This window comes from Anguilla anguilla, chromosome 17, assembly GCF_013347855.1.
Source record: "Anguilla anguilla isolate fAngAng1 chromosome 17, fAngAng1.pri, whole genome shotgun sequence".
Lineage (NCBI taxonomy): Eukaryota > Metazoa > Chordata > Actinopteri > Anguilliformes > Anguillidae > Anguilla > Anguilla anguilla.
In genome coordinates, this window is record NC_049217.1 from 13522450 (window position 1) to 13543827 (window position 21378).

At 39.8% G+C, this 21378-nt stretch overlaps 1 protein-coding gene across 7 annotated transcripts in view; it reads right to left on the reverse strand.

Moving 5' to 3' along the window:
* sdk1a (sidekick cell adhesion molecule 1a) overlaps positions 1 to 21378 on the reverse strand; it is a 289638-nt gene that overhangs the window by 152909 nt on the left and 115351 nt on the right. For all 7 annotated transcript variants that reach the window (XM_035398134.1, XM_035398132.1, XM_035398131.1 and 4 more), the window contains exons 2-4: positions 5286 to 5445; positions 1179 to 1285; positions 564 to 711 (exon numbers count right to left, since the gene is read on the reverse strand). In XM_035398134.1, the coding sequence (XP_035254025.1) occupies positions 564 to 711; positions 1179 to 1285; positions 5286 to 5374 (344 nt within the window). In that variant the 5' untranslated portion in view covers positions 5375 to 5445. The remainder of the gene's footprint in view (positions 1 to 563; positions 712 to 1178; positions 1286 to 5285; positions 5446 to 21378) is intronic.

The following is a 21378-nucleotide window of genomic DNA, read 5'->3' on the forward strand; positions in this document are numbered from 1 at the left end:
ATTTATTTTCAAACTATCTAGGAGCATTGTTATTAAAAACAAGGTACTCTACTAAATTATAGTCCAGATATAGTAACGGGAAAAAAAAATCTCTTAAGTTAAATTAAAGAGACTTTGAAGGAGTGATAATAACTCCAGGCTCCATTAACAGCTACTGACTGTGTGAGCTGCTAATTCCACAAAGCCAATGAGATTAAAGGGTGGGAATATCAGGCATTAACTGCAGTTTTCGGATGAGGTGCGGGGGGGATTGGGGGGTGGGGAGGCTGCCCGGGCTTGCTACACTCATTCGCGACTTTGACCAGAGTGCTTCTTCCTGAGGGACAGCTGACTGCATCCTGCACCAATGGAGAATCCTTGGCAATCACTACAGTCTGCTGCAAGGGCCTGAGGGTAAATGCTGCAGGCAATTACACTCCTCACAGGGGGGCCACGGGTCTGGAGCCAGGGGGGTGACCGGTGCCAAGCTCTGCCTAACCTTCCCAACGAGCGTCGCATCGCTCCCCAGCCACCGCCGGAAGGAGGGCCACCTCAGGTCAGCAGGGCCGCAGCGGGCTACTCACACTCTGCCGCTGGGGATGATCTTGTAGCCGTCTCGGAACCACGTGACCTGCGGCTGGGGGAAGCAGCTGACCGCCGGCGAGCTGAGCACGGCCGCTTTGCCCTGCGTCACCGTCTTCCTCTGCTCCGACTCCACGAAGTTCCCCATGTCTGAAAACGGAGGGGCGTTCGGTAAGCACCAACCGATTCATCCGTACATCCTTTACGCCAACGCTACACCGCATTTATTTATCGACAAGTACAAAGAAAATCTATCCTTTACGTGAAATGAAGGAGTGACCAGTTCAGACGGTTAAACGAAAGACTGAAAACATGATGAGGTCAATACTTTATTGATTCAACAGAGTCAAATATTTGCTCTACTTTCACCCAGTCATGATAATTCTCGTTATGAGATTTACTGTTCATTAACAGCTTGATCTTTTTCATTGTTTATGCAGTCATATAACATTATCATGGTAAAAGCAAAGAATTTCAAAACAAAAAATAATGGAAAGAAATGATAATGCAGGAATCTAGTTCTGCACTTGCTACCGTATTGCGTACGAATCGCCTCTTGACACCTGAACACAGCACAGGAGAAATTTCACAATGCGATGTAGTCAATTTGCACTTACAAGCCACCTGTATTTCCGCTTTCCTCTGAATGAGAGTGCCCATCCTGTTCCTCACCACGCACTGGTAAAATCCAACATTCGAGCGGTGCAGAGACCGAATGGTGTACCTGTGAGCAAACAGAAGCCAAAGGGAAACGCACAGGATGAAGGCAAACTCGGTATAACTTCATTTTCAAAATCCAGTCAAGTCTGCATTTCCTCATTACGCTCAACTTCGGAAATGACAAAACCGTGCATATATTTATTTGTGATTTATAACACATTCATATTCATATGCAATTAACTTTTCCTGTTTGAACCAACGTTAGGAGCAAATAGTATACCTGTACATTCTCTACTTTTTCTTTATATTTCTGCAAATGTCAACATTTCTTCAGCTTCATTATTATGGTTTTGGAGTCAGCAGTTTAGAATAACAAGGGAAAAGAAATTGGCTCATGCAACCTCGAATGCATCCCATTCATTTTTCATTCAAATGTTTTACCCTTGACAAAAACCTGGATTTGAAATGTGTGCCTCAGTAGTCAGAACTGCAGCTTTTTTGCCAACCTGCACATTAGAGCGAACAATTAAAATGCAATTAGATTCCACAGGCAGATGATTCAGTGTTAGCTCACGGTGATGGATCTAAGACTTTAGCCAAATACCATTTTTCACACATATTTGAGGAACAGATGCAAAGCATTAAAATGTATTGGCATTTCTAAATGTGAAGCCTCTCCCGTCAACGAACAGTTCTGCTCAACATGTCTATTTGTGCAGAGAGAAAGGCCTCTAATGAAATTCATGTTTATTGCATCTGTTAATCCATTTTTAATACAGGCTGGATCTCTGAGGAAATACAGTAAATCCAATGCATATACATTTGCTCATAGTATTTTGTGAAAACACAAATAATTAAAATGTTTGCCAATAAGAGAAGACTTATGCATTTAAAAAATGCTAAAACCTTCTTTCCCCATTCAGATGTCCTCTCTAAAGCAGGGAGTATACTTGCTGTGGAAACTTCGAACTTGCTAGTTAGTATGAACTAAATTACGCAAATTGACGCGTTGTTGAATGAAATTCCGCATTTGAGCTGGTAGTATACTTGCTGCGGAACTTTGGTTAGATTGTATGAACTAAATGACGTAAAATGATGTGCTTTCGGAGAAAACAAACTGTACATTGACTTCGACCAACGCAGTGTGCACATCCCTGCTGGCCGAATTAGCCAAGATGTTCACACACCGACGTAAATGCAGCTGTGTTGGCAGCATCCCATCTCCACGTCAGATTAAGCGTACGAACATACGATCTTCTCGTACTTCTTCTCTCTTTTGCAGCACTAAATAAATTGAAGCAACTTTAAAATCATCAACATCCATCTGTCAATTTCAGTTCCTTTACGGCAGCCATTGTTGTTTTCTGTGTGTGGTGTAGTGATTGCAGTCACTACTGCGTTTCCTGTGGTCATCACAACTGCAGAATCTGAATCTGCGTCCCCAATAGCGGCGAATGTCACTAAACAAAGAGTTCAACGCACAAAGCATACACGTGTTTGTATGCAGCGCCGTGTTCAGAAATGGTTTGATTTTATTTGCCTTTTTATAAAGCACACTCCCTCCAAAAGTGTCTAAAAAACATACGTCTCTCCAAATGCAAGCTGTACGTGATAATGTATGCAAATCTTTCTTTTTAAATAGGCCTGACCATAATGAGTTATTGTCTGTTAAAAGCTGCATCATCTGAGCTGCTGGCTAAAGCACCAGTCGCTGGTGCAGTTATGCGCTCCCATGATTTGGAATTCTGTCACCCAGGGAGGGAAAGTTTAGTGTGCAACCCTGCCTCACTGCACAGTAATGAGTCCTGTCACCGAGCAGGTGACTGGAGTCTAGTCCTGCCTACACAGGCTGTAGTGCAATCCAGTGCAATGACTCCACAGGCTAATAAGAAGCAGTGGTTGGTTGCACTTGCTTCTGCACTTTAAGTGCAAAATTAGACATGTCGTAGCATTGAGACAGGCTACCAAATATGAGTGGGCATTCCAAATTTATAAAATTTGGGGACGCAAATAAAAAAAGCTTTAACATCAAGGATGATTTAATTATTTTTGAAAATGTATTCCAGTTCACCCTAACATTCTTAGGTTTGACAGTTACAGTACACTAAAGTAATGCTATAGTTCAGTCAATGTTCTGTACTCACAGACTATGTCACATTAAGTCTATTGTCTGATCAAAACAAATCAAACCATACTATATTTCTTTAACCTATTTTATCAACCAAGTCAGCAACCGCAACCCTACATTGATAGATCCTGGCTATCCACACGTAATATATACTACCCATCAGAATACAGTTTCAGAGTGTTTCAATATTATTTTAGGATGTTTTTAGTTCTTATTTTTGTCTTGAAATGACTGTACTTAAGCAAAATGGAGCTGGCATTCAAGAAAGAATCAATCTACATTTAGCAGAAAATGGCATTCAAGATTTAATACATTCTAAAATGTATTAAATCTTCAGTCAGAAGTTACAGAATTTCATACCAACTAGAGCATTTAGTAGCTAAATTAAAGATTTTTTTTCTGAGAAGTACAGACTGTAGATATTCAAGTGAAAACAGAGATGTGATCCACAAGGAATGTATAAAATAGGATATACAAGGGAGAATATATTATTTTCATTTCAATGTATTGGATGCCCTATTCAATTATGCTTAAGGCAATTGTAAAATTAACAACATCAATCTTTCCTCCTTTGAGATTTTCACCAACAGTCAAATCAAGATATTCAGTATGGTGCATTTATGTGTAGCCAATTACCTGATCTTACCTATATGATTACTTTTGTTTGTCAGCTTTTTAAAAGTACTTATTTTAACTACTTACAAGAAAAGCAACCATGTTTACAATTGAGCACTGCGGCTTTAGTATTCAGAAAGACCAAATATACAACACTGAGTGGACTGGAAACTGTGGAAACACGGGAGCTTTTAGGAGTTCAACACTCATAAAATGAAGAATTACACATTTAGAAGGGTTTAAGGTCTTTAGAAACACTAAACGAATTCTCCTCAGCAGAAGAGGTAGACAGGCACAGAGATTGTAATAACTGGTATAATGTGTGTCACCTCAGATATGTTCAATACTGGTTTATTGGATTCTTATCCAGCCTCAGCAATAAGCTTGACATTTTTGCCAGATAGGTGGTACAACAGAAACTGTGGTGGATGCACCGTTCCGCTGTTGCTGGGTTACCGTGTTGAAGGGTTTCAGATCGTGACGTGACCGAGCATCGAAAGCAGGTGGATTATTAACCGAGACGCTCCTGGCAGAGGGATGGAGGCTGAAGGCCAGGGCGACACGCGTGACTTTGTCGAACTTGAATACGGCCCCTGTTGTCTCACTCTCACTTCATTAACCTTCCGCAAAAGAACCAAAGACTCAATTTTGATAGAAAACAGAAATATGTAAATGGTCCCCAGAATGTGCACAAGGGGGTATGTGAGTGCAATAAAATGTCCTTGAGTTGCATGCTGGTTTCTGCTGAAAAATTAAGGTTTTGTTCCTTTTTTTCATTGGCAAACTCAATATGTCTGATCGTGGCAAGCTTGGGAGGAAATGATAGTTTTAAATTGCTAAAATTCAGTGAAATACTTTTGCTGAGTACTGACTATACAACTACAGACATCTGTTATCTGCAGATAAATACACACACAATGTCTATCATCAAACTTATGTTATAAATCCTGGTGATAAATGTCTCACACAAACAAATGAGCACAATTCCAGATAAATGGATGTATGTTTCTTAAACTTTATGCAATTTGGCCCTGTTTCCTTTACATTGTTCTCTAAAGCAAGTATTCGTGCGACCAAAGTGTGAAGTGGGAAAAACATGCAAAATGAAATGCAAACAAACCACCATGAATTAAGATTCATAGCAATACTGATATTGACTCTCTAAACTTTGTGAAGAAAAAAAAAACTTTCATTTATTTGCATAAAACCTCATTTAACCCTGGTCTATGTCTCAGTTGGAAAACTGTGTTGCTCTTTTCCTCAGTCCTCAGTCTGATACAAATTGTACAAATTGAAGACATTACTGGGTAAAGGGATTTACTTGTATTCGGGAGAGAAGGATGTGATGTCTGTGTTGTTGAGCATCCATTTGAACTCCAGGGGCCAACTCCCCTCAGCCAGACAGGTCATGACCAAGCGATTCCCCTCCAGGTGGATTTCTGGGGGCCCTGGCTCGGTTTTGAAATATGGGGCCACATCACCTGAAAGGCACACATTGGTCGTTAACAAGGAGTTATGACACAGTTATTGCTACAGTTGATAAAACGACAATAGAATTTTCAGCGGAACGAAAAACTGAAATTTGCAAAGAATTCTTAAAAGTTTTTAAGAATATGACCTTCGACAGTCGGTGTTTTCAACATTAACTCTTTAAATTCTGGTACATCTAAAACGTGTTACTAACCAAAATGTAAACAGGAAAAAAAATGTACAGATGTGTAAATGTAAGATTGTGAAGTATACAAGGCTCAATTCTTATTATTGCACAACATTGTAATTGCCAGAAATCTACAGCATTTTACAAATAATCTGTAAAATGCTACAGATATAAATTTACAAATCTAGATTTTTTCAAATATTGGACCCAGGTTTGTAATAAAAGAATGTCCTTGTCCATAACGTCACATGGACCTCACACACCGATAATGATTTGGTATCCAAAATGCAGTGTTACTCTAAAAACTTTAAGTAGAAACATGCTTCATAAAATTGCACTTTGTCAGAGTGTGTGTGCATGTTTTTTCCAGTTTCATCATGATTAATTCAGTTATAACAAATAAAAAATGGCATGAGCCTCAAAATTTATTCTAAACTGATCCCTGGTCTGCCATAATCTTTATCGTAATATGAAATGAAACTGTTCCAATTATGGACAACGAGAGGATAAAACAGACTCGAAGGCAGCTGTGTTTCACTGCGTGTGTGTATGCAATGAACTGTAATGTGTGAGTGTGTGTGTGTGGAGGATCTGTAATCATTCATGTTGTTTTTGTTTTTTTTTAAGTATTAGGATCTATAAGAGATTATATCCATCAAAACTGAAGAATAAGTGTCAGTTCACTGTAAACTGTTGAGGATTTACTGAATTACCTCTTTAACTGATGAGGGGCACTCCATATACTAAATTGCATTTGAGTGCTGTGGAGATGGCGAACTGCTGCTCCCAGTCCTGCTTTTCGATTCTCATGGTTACGGCCAGGCAAGGGAAATAGATGGAGAATCACAAAGATCACTCCATCATACTGAATTAAAGCACTGGCTCCAGAACTGCCAAGGGCGCATAAAACTGACACCATGTTCCCAAACCAAGAGTTACCGCAAGCAATTCCAGAGCCTCCTTGGTCGATGTCATACGAGAAGATGTGTTTCTCAATCCGGACTGAGGGACTCCTGTCTCATTTAAGCCAAAAATACCTTCAGCCTGCCCCAGTCAGCATTAAAATACCTAAAGCCATCCCGTTGGGTAAAGGAAGAATGACCTGACGTGCAAATCCGAGGCACAGGTAATTCTGAGTGATGGATGGGCTCAGCGATCCCAGCAGGGTTTTCTCCGTCCCGTCGTTACCACAGGCTGATATTACACCGTTAAACCACGAGTGAGGAAGAGAGATTAGTCTAACCACTGGAATGCACAAGCGGAAACTCATACTGTATCGCTCTTACTGAGCAAATTAACTTTTCACCTGTACATGAATCAGAGTGCATTGGGTGACAGTGACACTTAGCGATTTGAAAAGAAGGCTTGGAAACAGAAATGTGCTGTTTTGAATCCCAGGTGGAATGCACCAATCGGAAGTTTGAGAAGTGCGCTCAACCCAAATTGCTTCCATAAACAAGAATGAATATGTAAAACAATGTATGCGCTGTAGCCTGACCTAGATAAGAGTGTCATTTGAGTAAATAAATGATGAGGGGGAATTATTTTTATTCATTTTAAGCATTCTGGAGGCTATAAATTCATGATATTGACTGAATTTGCTGTTTCCAGCCAAAAGCATAGCATTTATTTTCTTTGGGTATGCATTTCTGTCAAATATATATATATATATATATAAAGCAACACATTAATGAGGCAATGTATCAATACTCTAAGTCCACTGCAAGCACAAATATCAGCCATTATATAATGAACCTGAAATATCACAACGTTATAAAATGTTTGATCAGTATAATCTGCTTCCTCACAACTTCAGGTTTGGATACCGAATTCCCAAAATTTTAGTTTCCTCCCTGCAATCAAAATGGCAGCGTCATAGGCAGCTCCAATCATACGGAAACAAGGTTTGCACTGTGTATTTAAAGGTCAAACAGCTTCTTCCCATAGTCATAAGTCATGGAGCGTATGTATAAAATGTAGCACAAAATTGCAAATACAGTTGCTTGTTTGCCACAAATGTTTACACCGGAACATTGTACGTCCTCTTTGAAATTTGGCATCGGAATTGCTGTTGCTGACTGTATCACCCTTTTTCTGCCATCATTTGCTTTCCATTGAAGTTGATGCACAAAATCACACTGTGCAATAATAGGCAATATGGCCCGTAGAACACTTGGCTGGGCCTTAGCAGGCAGTGAGCACCGGGCAATGGCAGAGTCATCTGGCACATTATGTGGGGGAACTTATTAAATAAACTGTCAGTTTTTCAAAGATGGCAGATTACTACAGGAAAGTGATTATGAGCAACTGCCATCGATTGGAAGTAAACCGCAGATTGCATTGCTCTGCATTCTCAAGACTACCCCTAGCATTCCGCCTGCAGCAGCGCATGGAGTACAAGCCATTGTTTCCTTACAGAGCGAATGCGGCTCTTCATTAAGGAATTCAGGCTTCCTCGTGCTCCCTTCCTCTACATAACGAAGAGATTCCTGGTCATCGACACCAGTATAATACCAGTTATACAGTGTCTTACAAACTAAGGGCCTTGAAACCTTGGACCATTGTCTTAACAGTCCAATATAAGAATTTTGCATTGGAATGACAATAGGAACTATGTCAACAGCTGTCATCCACACACTGGACCGCCTACCAAAGTCAGTGTCGATCCCATTATATCAGCTAGACTGGGAATACATATTTTAAATCAATCCTTCATCAGCAAGATTATGGTAAACAAGGATGCAGAGGAAGACAGACCAGGCAGATCACATCCCGTAATACAGTATCTGGATTTATTTGCCTCTCTGCAAGGCCTGTAGGAATATATGTCTTCCTAATTGTAGGCTTCAAAGCATCCTTTCAAGCTGACCATTGTTCAGGTTACAACCAGGCAGAGTGCAGGCCTAAAGCATACTGCTAGAAGCACTGTGTATTTCAGTGGATTGCCAACGGTTTTATAATGTCCAAACATTAAGGGGAACTTCCAATACTGAACATATTATTTCTAAATAAAATAGGATTCAGTGCTACTGAAAGAATGACCACTTCTGCTGTATCATAGTGGAGTGCAGAGCAGGGAGCAGTGGAGCGGAGTGCTTTCTACGTCCATCGGATCCCACAACTACCATCTCCTAAAACAACATGAAGGCATAATTTGTGTGACACTGTCCAGTGTCATACAAATGATCCCAAATGTCCCAGTAAAGAGACAACACAATTTACACCCAGCAAGCAAGCAAGCAAGCACATATCGCATGGTCATCAGTGCCAACTGTTAGCGAGCTGACCCTTTGGAAATTGGCACTGGAGCCCTCCACGGGCTGCAGGACCTATCACCAGCTATTTTGCATTCTTTCAACAGCTGATCTTCATCTCGCCTGCCACGCCTTAACTGTCCAACCAGTGGTGATTTGCAAACCACTGATGGATCTACAGCTGTGCCAACAGCATGCTGCTATTGGGCAGCTAGTTGTCACAATAATTCTTGTTGGGTAAGGCCACCATAATGAGGGACAGTGAACAACGACTAGCATCCAGAGGGGGGAGTTGATGTTAGTCGAATACTGTATGTCGTTCAGAGTGACCCCAAACCCCAGAGGGAAGAAAACTCGTCTTCCCCCCCCCGATCCACCCCCGCCCCCCCCCCCCCCCCCCCCCCAGTGCAATCCACCTTTCTAGCTACAGCCAACAACTACTCCCACTTATTTACCAACTTTCAGGAAGGTTCAGTAATTGAGAATCACCTGACAGACGTTTGGAATACAGGATACATCAGCTAATTAACTGAATTCCAGGAGAAGAATATAAATATGCAACACAGCCTCATGATCATCTGTGTAGAGGTTTTTCATCTGTCTGACAGCACAGCATAGACAGGAATATCACTAATATCACTTATCTGTTTGACACCAAGGGAACGTCAAAATAACTCCTAACAGGGTGGTGTTTTGACACATAACTACTGTCACAGGCCTGCAAATTACTGGATATCTGAGACTTTGACCATTTGGGAGAACACCATGACGACATTCCTACTGAAATCTCAGTTGTGAGTCTGTATATGTTTTTCAGTTATTTAGTTATTTATTTGACAGAAAATACTTGAAAGGGAGCACTTTAGATACTGTGTTTTTCAGGTCTTTAGTTATGTGTTTGACAATTGATTTGAAAAGTAGCACTTTAGATAATGTTCATTTCTTGTCTTATTTGGTCTGTCAGATAAAGTATTTGCAGTGAAGCACTTCATATCCATTAATGAAAGTATTTATAGAACAATATCTGACTGTCTTTGCTTGTGTACATCCCCCCTCCAAGCTGCCCCACCCCTGATTGCACTGATTTTCCCTATCTGGAACTGCCTTGTTGGCAATCAACATAGTCAGCCATTTCAAACCACTTAAAAGGGAGTGCACAAGAACTTCTCAACTAGGAGTTCTTATTATCATCTGGATAATAATTGATGGATCATGATTTAGATGATAACGGCTCAGAATGTAGTTTAGTTGTCAATTAAGATGTGTTTTTCACCTACAGTTTGGAATATAATATCTTTATGTTGTTCAAATCTGTTTAAAAAGGTGGAGAAACAGGAGCTTTGAAAACCTTGTTTTAAAGATTCTGCTTTTTTGGGGTGCTTTTGATGTGTCAGACCTGGCTATACCTGTCACTTCACTTTACAAAATGTCTATAATGTACAGTGGGGACTATTCCGTTCAGTGATTTTGATTTGTTTTGTGAATTCACTGAATTGAAAATGGAATAAAATGGTGTTCAAGGGTAGAGGGGATCTTTCGCAGGCTGAAGGTAATATTGCATGCCAGCCCATCATCCACAGAGGTGACTGTGTGCTGAATGGACCATTCCTATGGCTTAGGAGGAACCTATGCTATTTTGAATGCAACCTAACATAAACAGATAAGAATTTACTGAGTACTATGCTCATATAGGAATAGTTACTCAAGTGTTCCACAGGCATTCCAAATTTCATTTTTCAAATATAACTATTTTAACTCTTTAACTCACAATAGTCTTTACTAGCTTTCTCATTAGTGGGACCCTCACAAATGTTTCTAATAAGTGGAGCCACTGATTGTCATACAGATAATGTCCCCAGGTGTTCCAGATTTGGTTTAACTAATTGGCTAGTTCTCCAAGAGCAGGAATCGATACCTTTGCTATAGTTATGTTCTTTGGCGAAAGGGTTACACCATAACAATCAGCAAAGCAAGGAGCTTAGGGATGCACTGATTGATTGGCCGTGAATCAGAACCTTCGTCTGTGTATTCCAGTACAAATAAATAGTCGGCCATCAAAGTGAAGAGGCTCGACAACATCCTCGCAATAGTCTGATGAATAATTAGCAAGTGCAACATGTTCAGGATTTCGATTTTAAACATTCTTAAAAAGGTTATCCACATTAAATTTAAAGCACGTTGACTCTACTTGCACCTTTGGAGGGGCTTACTAGAGAAACCGACTGGCAGATGTCATTCCATCCATTGTTGTACTGAAACGTCTCCTAAAAAAGCACTGGCACAGATCACGGTGTGAAGCTGTCAAAATGCACTCTTCTGGAAGCAGTTTAGAAAAGATTCAGCCACACCGAATCAGAGCTCCTTCACTGTGTAGCTACAACAACAATATAATAACAACAACAACAACAATAATAATAATAATAATAATAATAATAATAATAATAATAATAATAATAATAATAATAAAAGTATCTGAATGTATTGGTAACCTATAGAGCAGAAATAGAAAACTCTTTAGTTTTCTTAGTTACCTATTGTTTTAAAAAAATAATAATCATGATCAGTGCACCCCTAAAAGAGCTCTTGTGAATATTTATTAAACCCTTGAAGAGTAGGCTTTTTGTTTTTCTAAATTCTAAGTCAGCGTTCTGGAACTCCATTGCTTTCAATTGCCAGTAGTGTTTGTTACATCATCGTTAGAATATTCAGTTAAGAACTTTCTAATCACATATTTGTGATCTCAAACCTTAAAGAGTTAAATTCTTCGTAATCATAATTTTGTATCATTTCCATTCCAGCAAAGAGATCAATTTCCTGTCCCTTTGCCTTGCTACTGTAAAAAAGAACATAGCTTTTTACAGTATCATGTTTCTGTGCATCTGATGGCCACTCTCCAATTCATTTGTTAGTCTGCAGAAAGGAGAAGGACAGCTACTCTCTCCAGGGCTAGCAGCCAAGTGGAGAGAACAACATGGATTAAGCAACTCCCCCATACCCTTCCCTGCTCCACTCCTCAATATGCTCAAAACACAGAGCTTCAAAGACACACTGTGCTCTCACTGAGATAAGAGACCTCAACCCCCACACTGAAGGCCCATCCGTTCTGAAGGCCAGGCTGAAATTGGGGCACAGGACCAGTCACAGGGTTATCTAACTGAAGAAGCCAAAGCAAAGACGATAGCTAAAAACCATGCCCTCATCCACATTCTAAAACAATGCTTTCCGTGGAACATACCACACAGGAGTGGTCATGGGTTAACGTGGCCAACTGCGTTTGTTTTTTTTTGTTGTTTTTTTGGCCCAACAGCTATAAAGCTGTACAGTATAATTCTTGGAAAATTTAAGTACTAACGAGTAAGAATTAAAATTTACAATTCACCATGTTGGCAAAAATAAACCAGTTTTTCCACATTTTATTGTGAGATGACTGCTTGGTTTTGAGATTTAGATAACCATCTTTCTGAATGATAACAAGGAACAAACCACATTCAGGAGAAAGGAAACTGTCAACTAAGGGATCTATTCTTTATAAAGCAGCACACACAGGCTTTGTAACCAATCTTCCCATAACTCAGGGACAAAATTCAGAAAAAAACACCAAATTTCATGAATTCACCAATACCCGAACAAGAGCTTTGAGGCATTATATTCCTTGTATTACAATGTTCGAATCTTAAATGACAGCATGCAGCCCCTTGAAATAACTCCAGGTGGTAGGACACGATATAGATTTGCGATGTAATCATTTTAACTGGCAGTTACAAAGGGTACAATGAATCCATCTCCTGGCTTTTGTAAATCAGGAAATTCTGACTGACTGCACTTCACCGAGTCTATTCAGAAAATTTTGGTCCCATGCAAGCCAAAATGAAAACGCTTTTCATAGCTTTTTTATCACACCGAGGAGAATGCCGGGGGTAGGTGTAAGGATACTACTGAGAGAAGGATTCATGGTGACACCACATGCCCTGGCATGGTCCTCCCTCAGTTGAGAGTATGCGCATACCAGCACATTCTGCAAGAGCTGTATTCTGATGTCATAAAGAGTCTAAAATGAAGCTCATGAACAAGCAACATAGCTTCTGTTGCTTAGTGCTTATGCACACTGTTCATATCCACAGGTGCCTAAGCACTCTGTGCTAGCCTGTTGTGAGTACAGTGAACTACCATTTACAGCTCAAAATGCATTAGAGCAAAATGGAGAAAAAGGAAAATGAAAGTTAACTTCTATTTTCTAGCTCCCAAAGCTATCAAATTTTATGGAATATTATAAGTGGAAATCAAATTAAAAGTCAAATTAAAATTCAGAGTAACACTAATGAAGTGTAATATTCTCAAAGCTGCAAGAAAGGAAGTAGCTTTCTCTTTTGACATTTGTCACTAGTATCATTACTGTATACACACACACACACACACACACAGTTCTGATTTCACTTTAGCTGACACCCATTGTGATATCTAAAACACAGAACACGTTCTTGCATCTCTGTGACCTCCTGCTTTTAAAGTAACATTACAGAGCCTCTTTATTGTGAATACAGACAGACACACACGGTCAAAATGAACTACCCCCAGGGTGTTCGAAATAATGGACAGTCCAGCCGTTTCAAGTGTCATTTCTTCGCAGTCTGACAAGACCTGAGGCCTTGTTTCATTTTCCCTTAAGTTATCTCAGACTGCACCGGTAGCCTACCCATTTGAAACAGAGTGAATTGTTAGTGGATGGTGGACAAATGTGCAACACAGGGATGGCTTCCTGTCTGTTTGCAGTCCCCAACACCTCCAAAACCTTACATCGCTATAAAGTCTTAGACATGCACAAGCAAATCCAGAGAAGGGAATACTATTTTGTGATTGCTGTCTGACACAAGCCATGAAATTTGAAGCAGATCAGCTCTAAACATCTGTAGTGACAGGAGGATGAACCTTTCTGAATCCAGAATGGGAGGAGCCATCCCATATCCATTGACGTGAACCAATCTCTGCGTATTGTGATTGGTTCAAAGAATTCAGCGATTGACACTTCACCCATTATGGCAAGGGTTCCCAACCCTGGCCCAGAAGAATCCCACGTTTGTGCTGGGTCACATTCCAACTTTAATTACAATTCCAGATCACATAATAACACGATCATTGTACAGACAATATGCAAATCAACATTCAAATTTTTGTTGTAGTGTAGTTGCTAGTGTTCCCACTCGTGTGACTCTTCTGACTGTTCACAATCACAACCCTCCCAATCCATCTACAGGACTCCAGATTCAGGGTTATGTTCAACTCTGGGTCACTGACAGCAGAATATCTAAGGCACATCCAAAGCGCTGTAAAATCAAGCTCATTCAAACTCAACTGCCATTATGTGCCCGTATTTTATTCCCAGCATACCTTTTAGGCCCATTACTGTGCAAAATAAATGAATAAATAAATAAAAATGCAGAAAATGAAAGATTAAGTCAGTTGCAATTATGTTTGGGCCGATGCAAATGTCTCAGCTAAGTAGTAATTTAATAATTTGCATTGACTGATTTAATCGTTTCAATATGATAAATCAGAGCACTAAAGTATGGACTTGGGATTACAGGGTGGTGCATTACATTTTCAGAGACATAATAGGGCAGTTTCTTACTACACTGAACTGTAATTTCATTCAGGGTGAGAAGGAAGGTGGAAGAAAAATTATCACCTTTATTACAATTATCAAATTAGCAATGCTTTGGCATGCACTAGACGAGAGAGAGAGAGAGCTAATGTGTGTGTGCATGCGAGAGAGGATGAGTACTATCTCTCTACCCCCAGTCAGTGTGTGTGTGTGTGTGTGTATGCATTTGTGCGTGTGTGCACGTGCACACATGTGAGTATGCATGCGTGCGTGCATGCATTACAACATAACTCTGGATAAAAATGATATCTGTCAGCTGGCCTAAATAAGGGAAACTGCTCAATAGAAAAATAAGACTGAGTGACTGCATTTTGAGGGGTTGAGAGCTGGACTTACGGTATGAACAGTGGGGTTGTAGGTCAGACCCCAGGTAAAGCAATGGTACCCAGTCAAGGCATTTCACATGAATGACAGTACTTTAACACATATTCACCCGTTCAAATTAATAATATGATCATTTTACTTATGAAAGGCTGTTGAGTGCATAACGCTGATCTTAATCACTCACTTATGTGACAGCAGGCCTTTACAGAAGATCACCAATAAGTGGTGATCTTCTTTGAAAGCATTTTCCTGACAGATATAATTCTATGTCCTAAGATCATATTTTACTTGTGGATGCCATTAAATTTACTTTTAAGTATTTTATGTGGTCTAAAGTGGCTAGTACATAAAATATTCTACTGCAGGCTTGTACCTATGTATAGTGTGGAGGGCATCTATGCACTGTTGATGGTGTTATGATGGTGGTTTTCTGTAAAATGTACTACAGAGGAACCTTCTGGTATGCAAACACTCCAAAAACATCCATGTATATTAGAGCAGAGGTTATCAACTGCAGTTCTGGCGATAAACCGGGTAGCTGATATTTGTTTTCACTTTATTTGAGCCTCAATGTTCCTGGTGAATTAACTGGTTTTTTTTTTTCATTTTTCAGTTTAAGTTAATAGCTGAGTAACAATGAGAACTAGCCTACTCTGCGGCCCACCAAGACCAAAAATCCCTGCATGGCTTTCGCACCAAAGGAGTTTATTTTTCACACCTACCCCCAACATGGCCATAGTTCTGAGGTTTATGTTGCTCACACAGTCTTTGTAAGTAACATCACTATGAATAAAATTCTGGTGTTACTTACAAGTAATAAGTAAGTAACCATAGACTATAAATTCAAAGGCCCTTTTTCATCTAAATGATTTGCTCCTTCACTGTTTGTGAGAAGATGGCTTCTGCCCTTCCAAACTGCCGGTGAGCCTTTGCTCTGAGAACCAAGGTAACTCCACTAAACATTACATTATTGGTCACAGGCTAGTCTTGTAAAAATGGGCCGTTGTTTGTCTGGTGCCAAAAAGGACTGTGTTAAAACAAATGCAAAAGTGACACGATGCGGTGATTCACGGCATTATGCAGAGCCGATAATAACTGCTCTGTTAATCAAACTGCTGTGCCGTGAGATATAAACCAAATCTGCCTTTAGTTTATTCTGCCAGTCGGACCTTATAGTGCGAGGGCCAAGTACTGACGATCAGAAGAGGCAGAAAGACCACATCTCCGTTCTAGGTGATGGCGGTAGATGGAACTTTCAGTCGACCTCTTGAACCTGAATGTGTGGCGTTCCACAATTTATGCCACCTCATCGACATGAGAGGAGAATACAATGACTAGGGTCAATACATAGTGGATTTTAAAAAAAGAAGACAGGGGTGGTTGGGCGTTATGAATATAATGCTAGGCTATTTGTTTGTTTTATATGCTGTCAATGGAAAGAGCAAAACCTAACCGGACATTTAAGGAATTTAGAAATCCAGAGTGAACAGATAATTGTCAGTCCCAAAAAGTCGGGGAAACATCCGGGGAAAAGAGAACGTCTGGTCAGCCCAACAACGACAGCTCGGCCAGACCTGAGAAACGGCCAACGCTGCTGGAATTCAGCCGTTTATTTATTTTTTTGAATCAAATTTTTGAATTTTTTGGAGTCTAGCGGCGATTTTGAACAGAAGAAGCTTTGTGATTATATTAGGGGAATGGCACCGCAGTCCCTTTGAATGCATAAATTTGTACATTTTCTTAAGAAACCAAAGCTGCATACAATCTGTGCTGTTGCATGTGTGACCCAAGCGAGGAGAGAGAACGGCTTCATAGTTGTGACACCGTTCTGCTGGCCACTGAAAAGAACATGCTCATTAGCCTTAATAACTGTGGTCCCTGATAAAATCGTCAGTGCAACACAATTATGACCTGCTCTTGAGGACTTTGTGACACATTCCTCCACGAGTTTCTTGTGAAACGGTTAAATAAATACAGTGATAAAGTTTTTTAAAGTAATTTTTGTTAGGTAGTGTACTGACATTATCTTAAGTAGCATTTGCAAGCAAACACATCACATACCACTCAAGATCTTGACTTCATTCATCACATACAGAGTGAATAACCTACAACCATACCTGATGTGATAAAAACAATAAATCGACAGAAAATGGTGAAGGAATTTATCTGACTGAAAAAAGAAACAAAAGAGGTTAGTTATCCCTTCCATCATGACTCTATTTTCATGTGGAGATGATTTGGAAATAATAACCACCTCATACTGAAACAACATAATTGCTTCTCATTATCTTCATAAATGAATGATATTACACATACAAAACACGGGTTAGACACAAGCTAGTCTGCGTAATTTAGACCGTTATGAAAATTGCTAGGCCACGTAACAGTCCCTCGAGATAACAACCGGCTTTGAGTCATTAAGTTCCTTAATTAGAGCCCTAAGGTGAAGGTCGTTTTCAGATACTTGGCCTAAAACTTTAATGCTCTGAGATTTGCAGCGTGGTCAGTTACAATCAGTTTAGCATCGGCCGCTTGTTACAGTGAGCTGCCCTCTCTGTCCTGAGACCACCGCCTGTATGGAGGTTCTTGCTTCAAATGATAAAGCTATTTATTTTCCCAGGATGCCACACTGACAGGAGAACTTCATTTACGAGCAACACCTAGTCAAGGCTGGGCAGGCACAGCGGAAAATAATCCAAGGTTGACAAAGAAAGAAAAGAAAAATATAGAAATAGCACAGGAGATGAACAGAAAGAGACCCCCCGGAAGTTTCCGGTTCAGTCAATGCAGCCTGCTGCATTCAAGAGAAACTGTGGAACTTGTTGCATGAAGATGATCAAAGCGAAAAGCAAACATAACCACATTAAGACCAGTTTAACAGTTTTAAACAAACTATGAGGGATAACTAATGAGTGGGCAATTCAACTCTTTGTTCACTGGTTTATCTTCCTGGATAGTTATTCTGAGCATTAGAAATCTATTTTTGCATCCACCATAAAAGTATCACACCTTTCATTCTAATGTCCACATAAAGAAATTGTTAAAGGATTACTTTTTGATTAAATAAAAATGTTGTAATGTAATTTTGAAAAAAAAAATATTTACGTGTTGGTTTCTCTTTGAATTCTATCCCAAAACCAGGTCGAGAAAACTGTTTTAGTTTCTGTGGACTGAGCTACATACTGAGTTGCTTGTTGGGAAGCTGTTGGGAAGCTGTTTCACACATTTGAGATTTGTTAAGTGTGATCTGTTTATTATCATTATTATAACTGTTGTTGTTGTAGTTGATAATAATAATAAGAATAATAATTGTTATTATTATTAGTTGTGTTGTTGTTAATAATAATAATAATAATAATAATAATAATAATAATAATAATAATAATAAATTAGGTTTTGTTATAATGGGTTTCCTTCTTCACAGTGTGAATGCATGGCAGTATTTCCACGTAATTGCTCATTCATTTTCTTCTCATTTTAATACAGTAATATGTTGTGTGCTTTTTTTGTGCTCTTAATTTTTATCTGTTGTCATGGGTATATTTATTGTTATGTGGTTATTGCTATATGCCGCAGAACAAATTTCCCCATGGGGATAATAAAGACTCAAACTAACTAAGCAGAACCTAATTCAATAACAAATAAAGGCTCTAAATCAGGGGTGAGCCAGGATTCACTTCTGCTCTTAATCATTTAATTGGCACACTCATCTGACATTTTAGTAAATTAGTTGATAAGCCTACAAATGAAAGCTGAAGACTGACTGTGTCCCCAAGAAAAACATTTTACTGCGGTCTAATCTAAGAGTGAACCAGCATTGGTGAACACAGTGAATTAGCTAACTGAGCCAGGCCAAAAGCCTGCATAGACAGGGAATTCCTGTAGGTAATGTTGCTGTAGGACTGCACTTCAAAGATGAAAGAAAAACTAATGGCAGCAACCAGAAATGCTCTGAAAAGACTTACGAATAGAAGAATATATAAGTAGAAAAGACCAGCTTGTTCTAATGTACAATGGCTAGTAAATTAACCCCACACCAAGAGGCAACGGGAAACCATAATAACCATTTGTGATCCATATTCAAAAGGTACAAATCATTACACAAAACTGTTGCAAAATGTCTGACTTCTGCTTTGAAAAGTTTTTCATGCTAATTTATTGATCAAATGGTTAAGGAAAATTAAAGAATCAGTTAAAGAATCAATAAAAAAAATCAAAGATTTAATGACACACACAAGGGAATCCAAGCAGAGTACAGGAAAGTGGAAGGTGTACAAGTAGAATATACAAAGAGAAGATTAGAAGACTGGTATGATGTAGTTTTCTCTGTCCATATTATCAGTGGTCAGATTCATTTCATGTGGATATTTGATTCTAGAGCCAATTTTCTCTTTAACCCTCCCTATTATGTTGCAGGTCAACTCCATCCATTTACTGCAAGGCTTTGAATGTACCTGAAATACCGATTAACCTCTCTATTCCTTTGTATAGCACTTTTTACAGAGACACCATCATCAAAGTCTGAGCCTGAACACTCAATGCAGCAGGTGAGGTAAATTCCCCAGTGCAAAGAAAAAACACACAAGCAAGTGTAAAGCATTCACAAAAATGAAATCAGTTCAGGTCCATAAACAGCCTAACTGCACTGTCATGACACAGGTCCTGACCAACCACAAAATGGAACTCAAAATAACACAGTAGTAAAAAGGACAACAGCAAAGCTAATCAGAGCTCCTACACTCACCAATTCAAAGGGATTGCGTCATAACTATGCTGAGCCGTTGACAGTTCAAGTCCTCATTGGATTTAGACTAGAGATCCTCTCTTGGCTACAGTTGCTATCTATTGTCTGTTCCTTCAGGCCCCCTGCTGACAGTTTTTTTGGCCGGCTGAGATTAAAGCAGGTGTGATCTGAGAGACAGCCGGCGTGACAAATTGACGTCGCGGCAACGCCGCAGTGACTGGCACTTCTTATCCGAGAAACCCTTCCCTCGCTGTTTCAATTACACCCCTTCACCCCCGCACAAGCGCGCACACACACACACACTCCCGCATGTCCTCCTCCCCCATTTCTGACATGGAGTTTATTTTGTTTCATATTCGAGGAGTGACGACGACAATGAACTCTGGGCCTCTGTTTTACAGGGAAATTCACTTTTCTGTGCTTTTATGTACGAGGGAATCGGCGATTACTGTTGAAGCATGGGAACCATTGCACACGTGGTGTTACATTATCGAGTGATTTGCTGTACAGCATTGAAAATGACATTTCTCTTCTATGCTTCTGCATGTGCCTGCTGCTGTAGAGTTTTTTTTAAAGCAGGGACTTGCATTTACATATGTAAATGTATCGCAACATCAGTCACCCTTATGCAAATCAGCCCAGGTATTCTACAAGATAGAGGACACTGTTTTGTTTAGAATGCAATCTCCATGTGTCTTCAGTTAATTTGAATGGCTGATTACATGACGTGGCTAGAATGGCTTAAAGTGACAGAGGAACATGTACCACACAGAGACGTGCATGCAAGCTGTACAAACCAAACACGCGTTCACAAAAAAGCAGTTGCTGGTACGCCAGAATCTTAGTGATTCCTGTTCCTCACGAACAATGGCGGTCAGTTGTCAGGCCTTTCTGCATTCTCACAAAGCTTGGGTGGTCTTCGGAAACGTGGACAGACCCAGCTGACCACACAGCTGAGGCTGGTTGGTAATCAGCCTAGGTGTTGCCTGTCTGTCTTAATCAGCTGGTTTGTTCCAAAGGATAGTGGGTGATGGCTTCCCACAACCCAGTACACTGCAGCCAGCTCAGGTCAACATTAACTCCCACTCCCAACCACTACAAGAGTGCAGAGGAACAGTAGTCTTCATTGGGCTATTCAATGTTATGCTAAAGGACGTAACAGTCAGCCAATACACTCTTATTACTGAACTCCATATACAGTGACTACACTTCCCTCTGTTAAATTAATCTGTAGCCATTTCTATAATTGTCAGATTTCTGTTCTGATAGTCTGCAGGTTAAATTGGATGCCTTGCCATTTCAGATGATTGATTCACTATCAAGGGGAAAGACGTCATATTTTGAAAAGGTAAAGAATCGATTTGAATAAACCGAAGGGTATTTTATTCAATACAGCACAACCTATAGGCAACCTATTTACTGGCGTAATCATATGGAGTGATACGGTACAGACAAAGTTCCAGTGCTGTAGTAATGTATATCAGCACTCATGGAATGCCTCTTGTCTAATCAAAACTCTTGACTGGAAATAATTGTAAATGGGACTAGAAGAAAGCATTTGACTATACTTGTTGATCATCACCTTTCATATATCCAGATGGTCCACCTACAGTGGTGAAAGCAGCCTACATCACTTATTGGTTCTGTCTGAATACGTTTCATCCTTTCAAAGAACTGTTAGAGCCAGTAAAACTGAATTAAACCCCATAAATCATGCTCACTACAGGCAATTCTGTACTCAGTGGTTCCATTCAAACCATTACAGACTGACTGTGC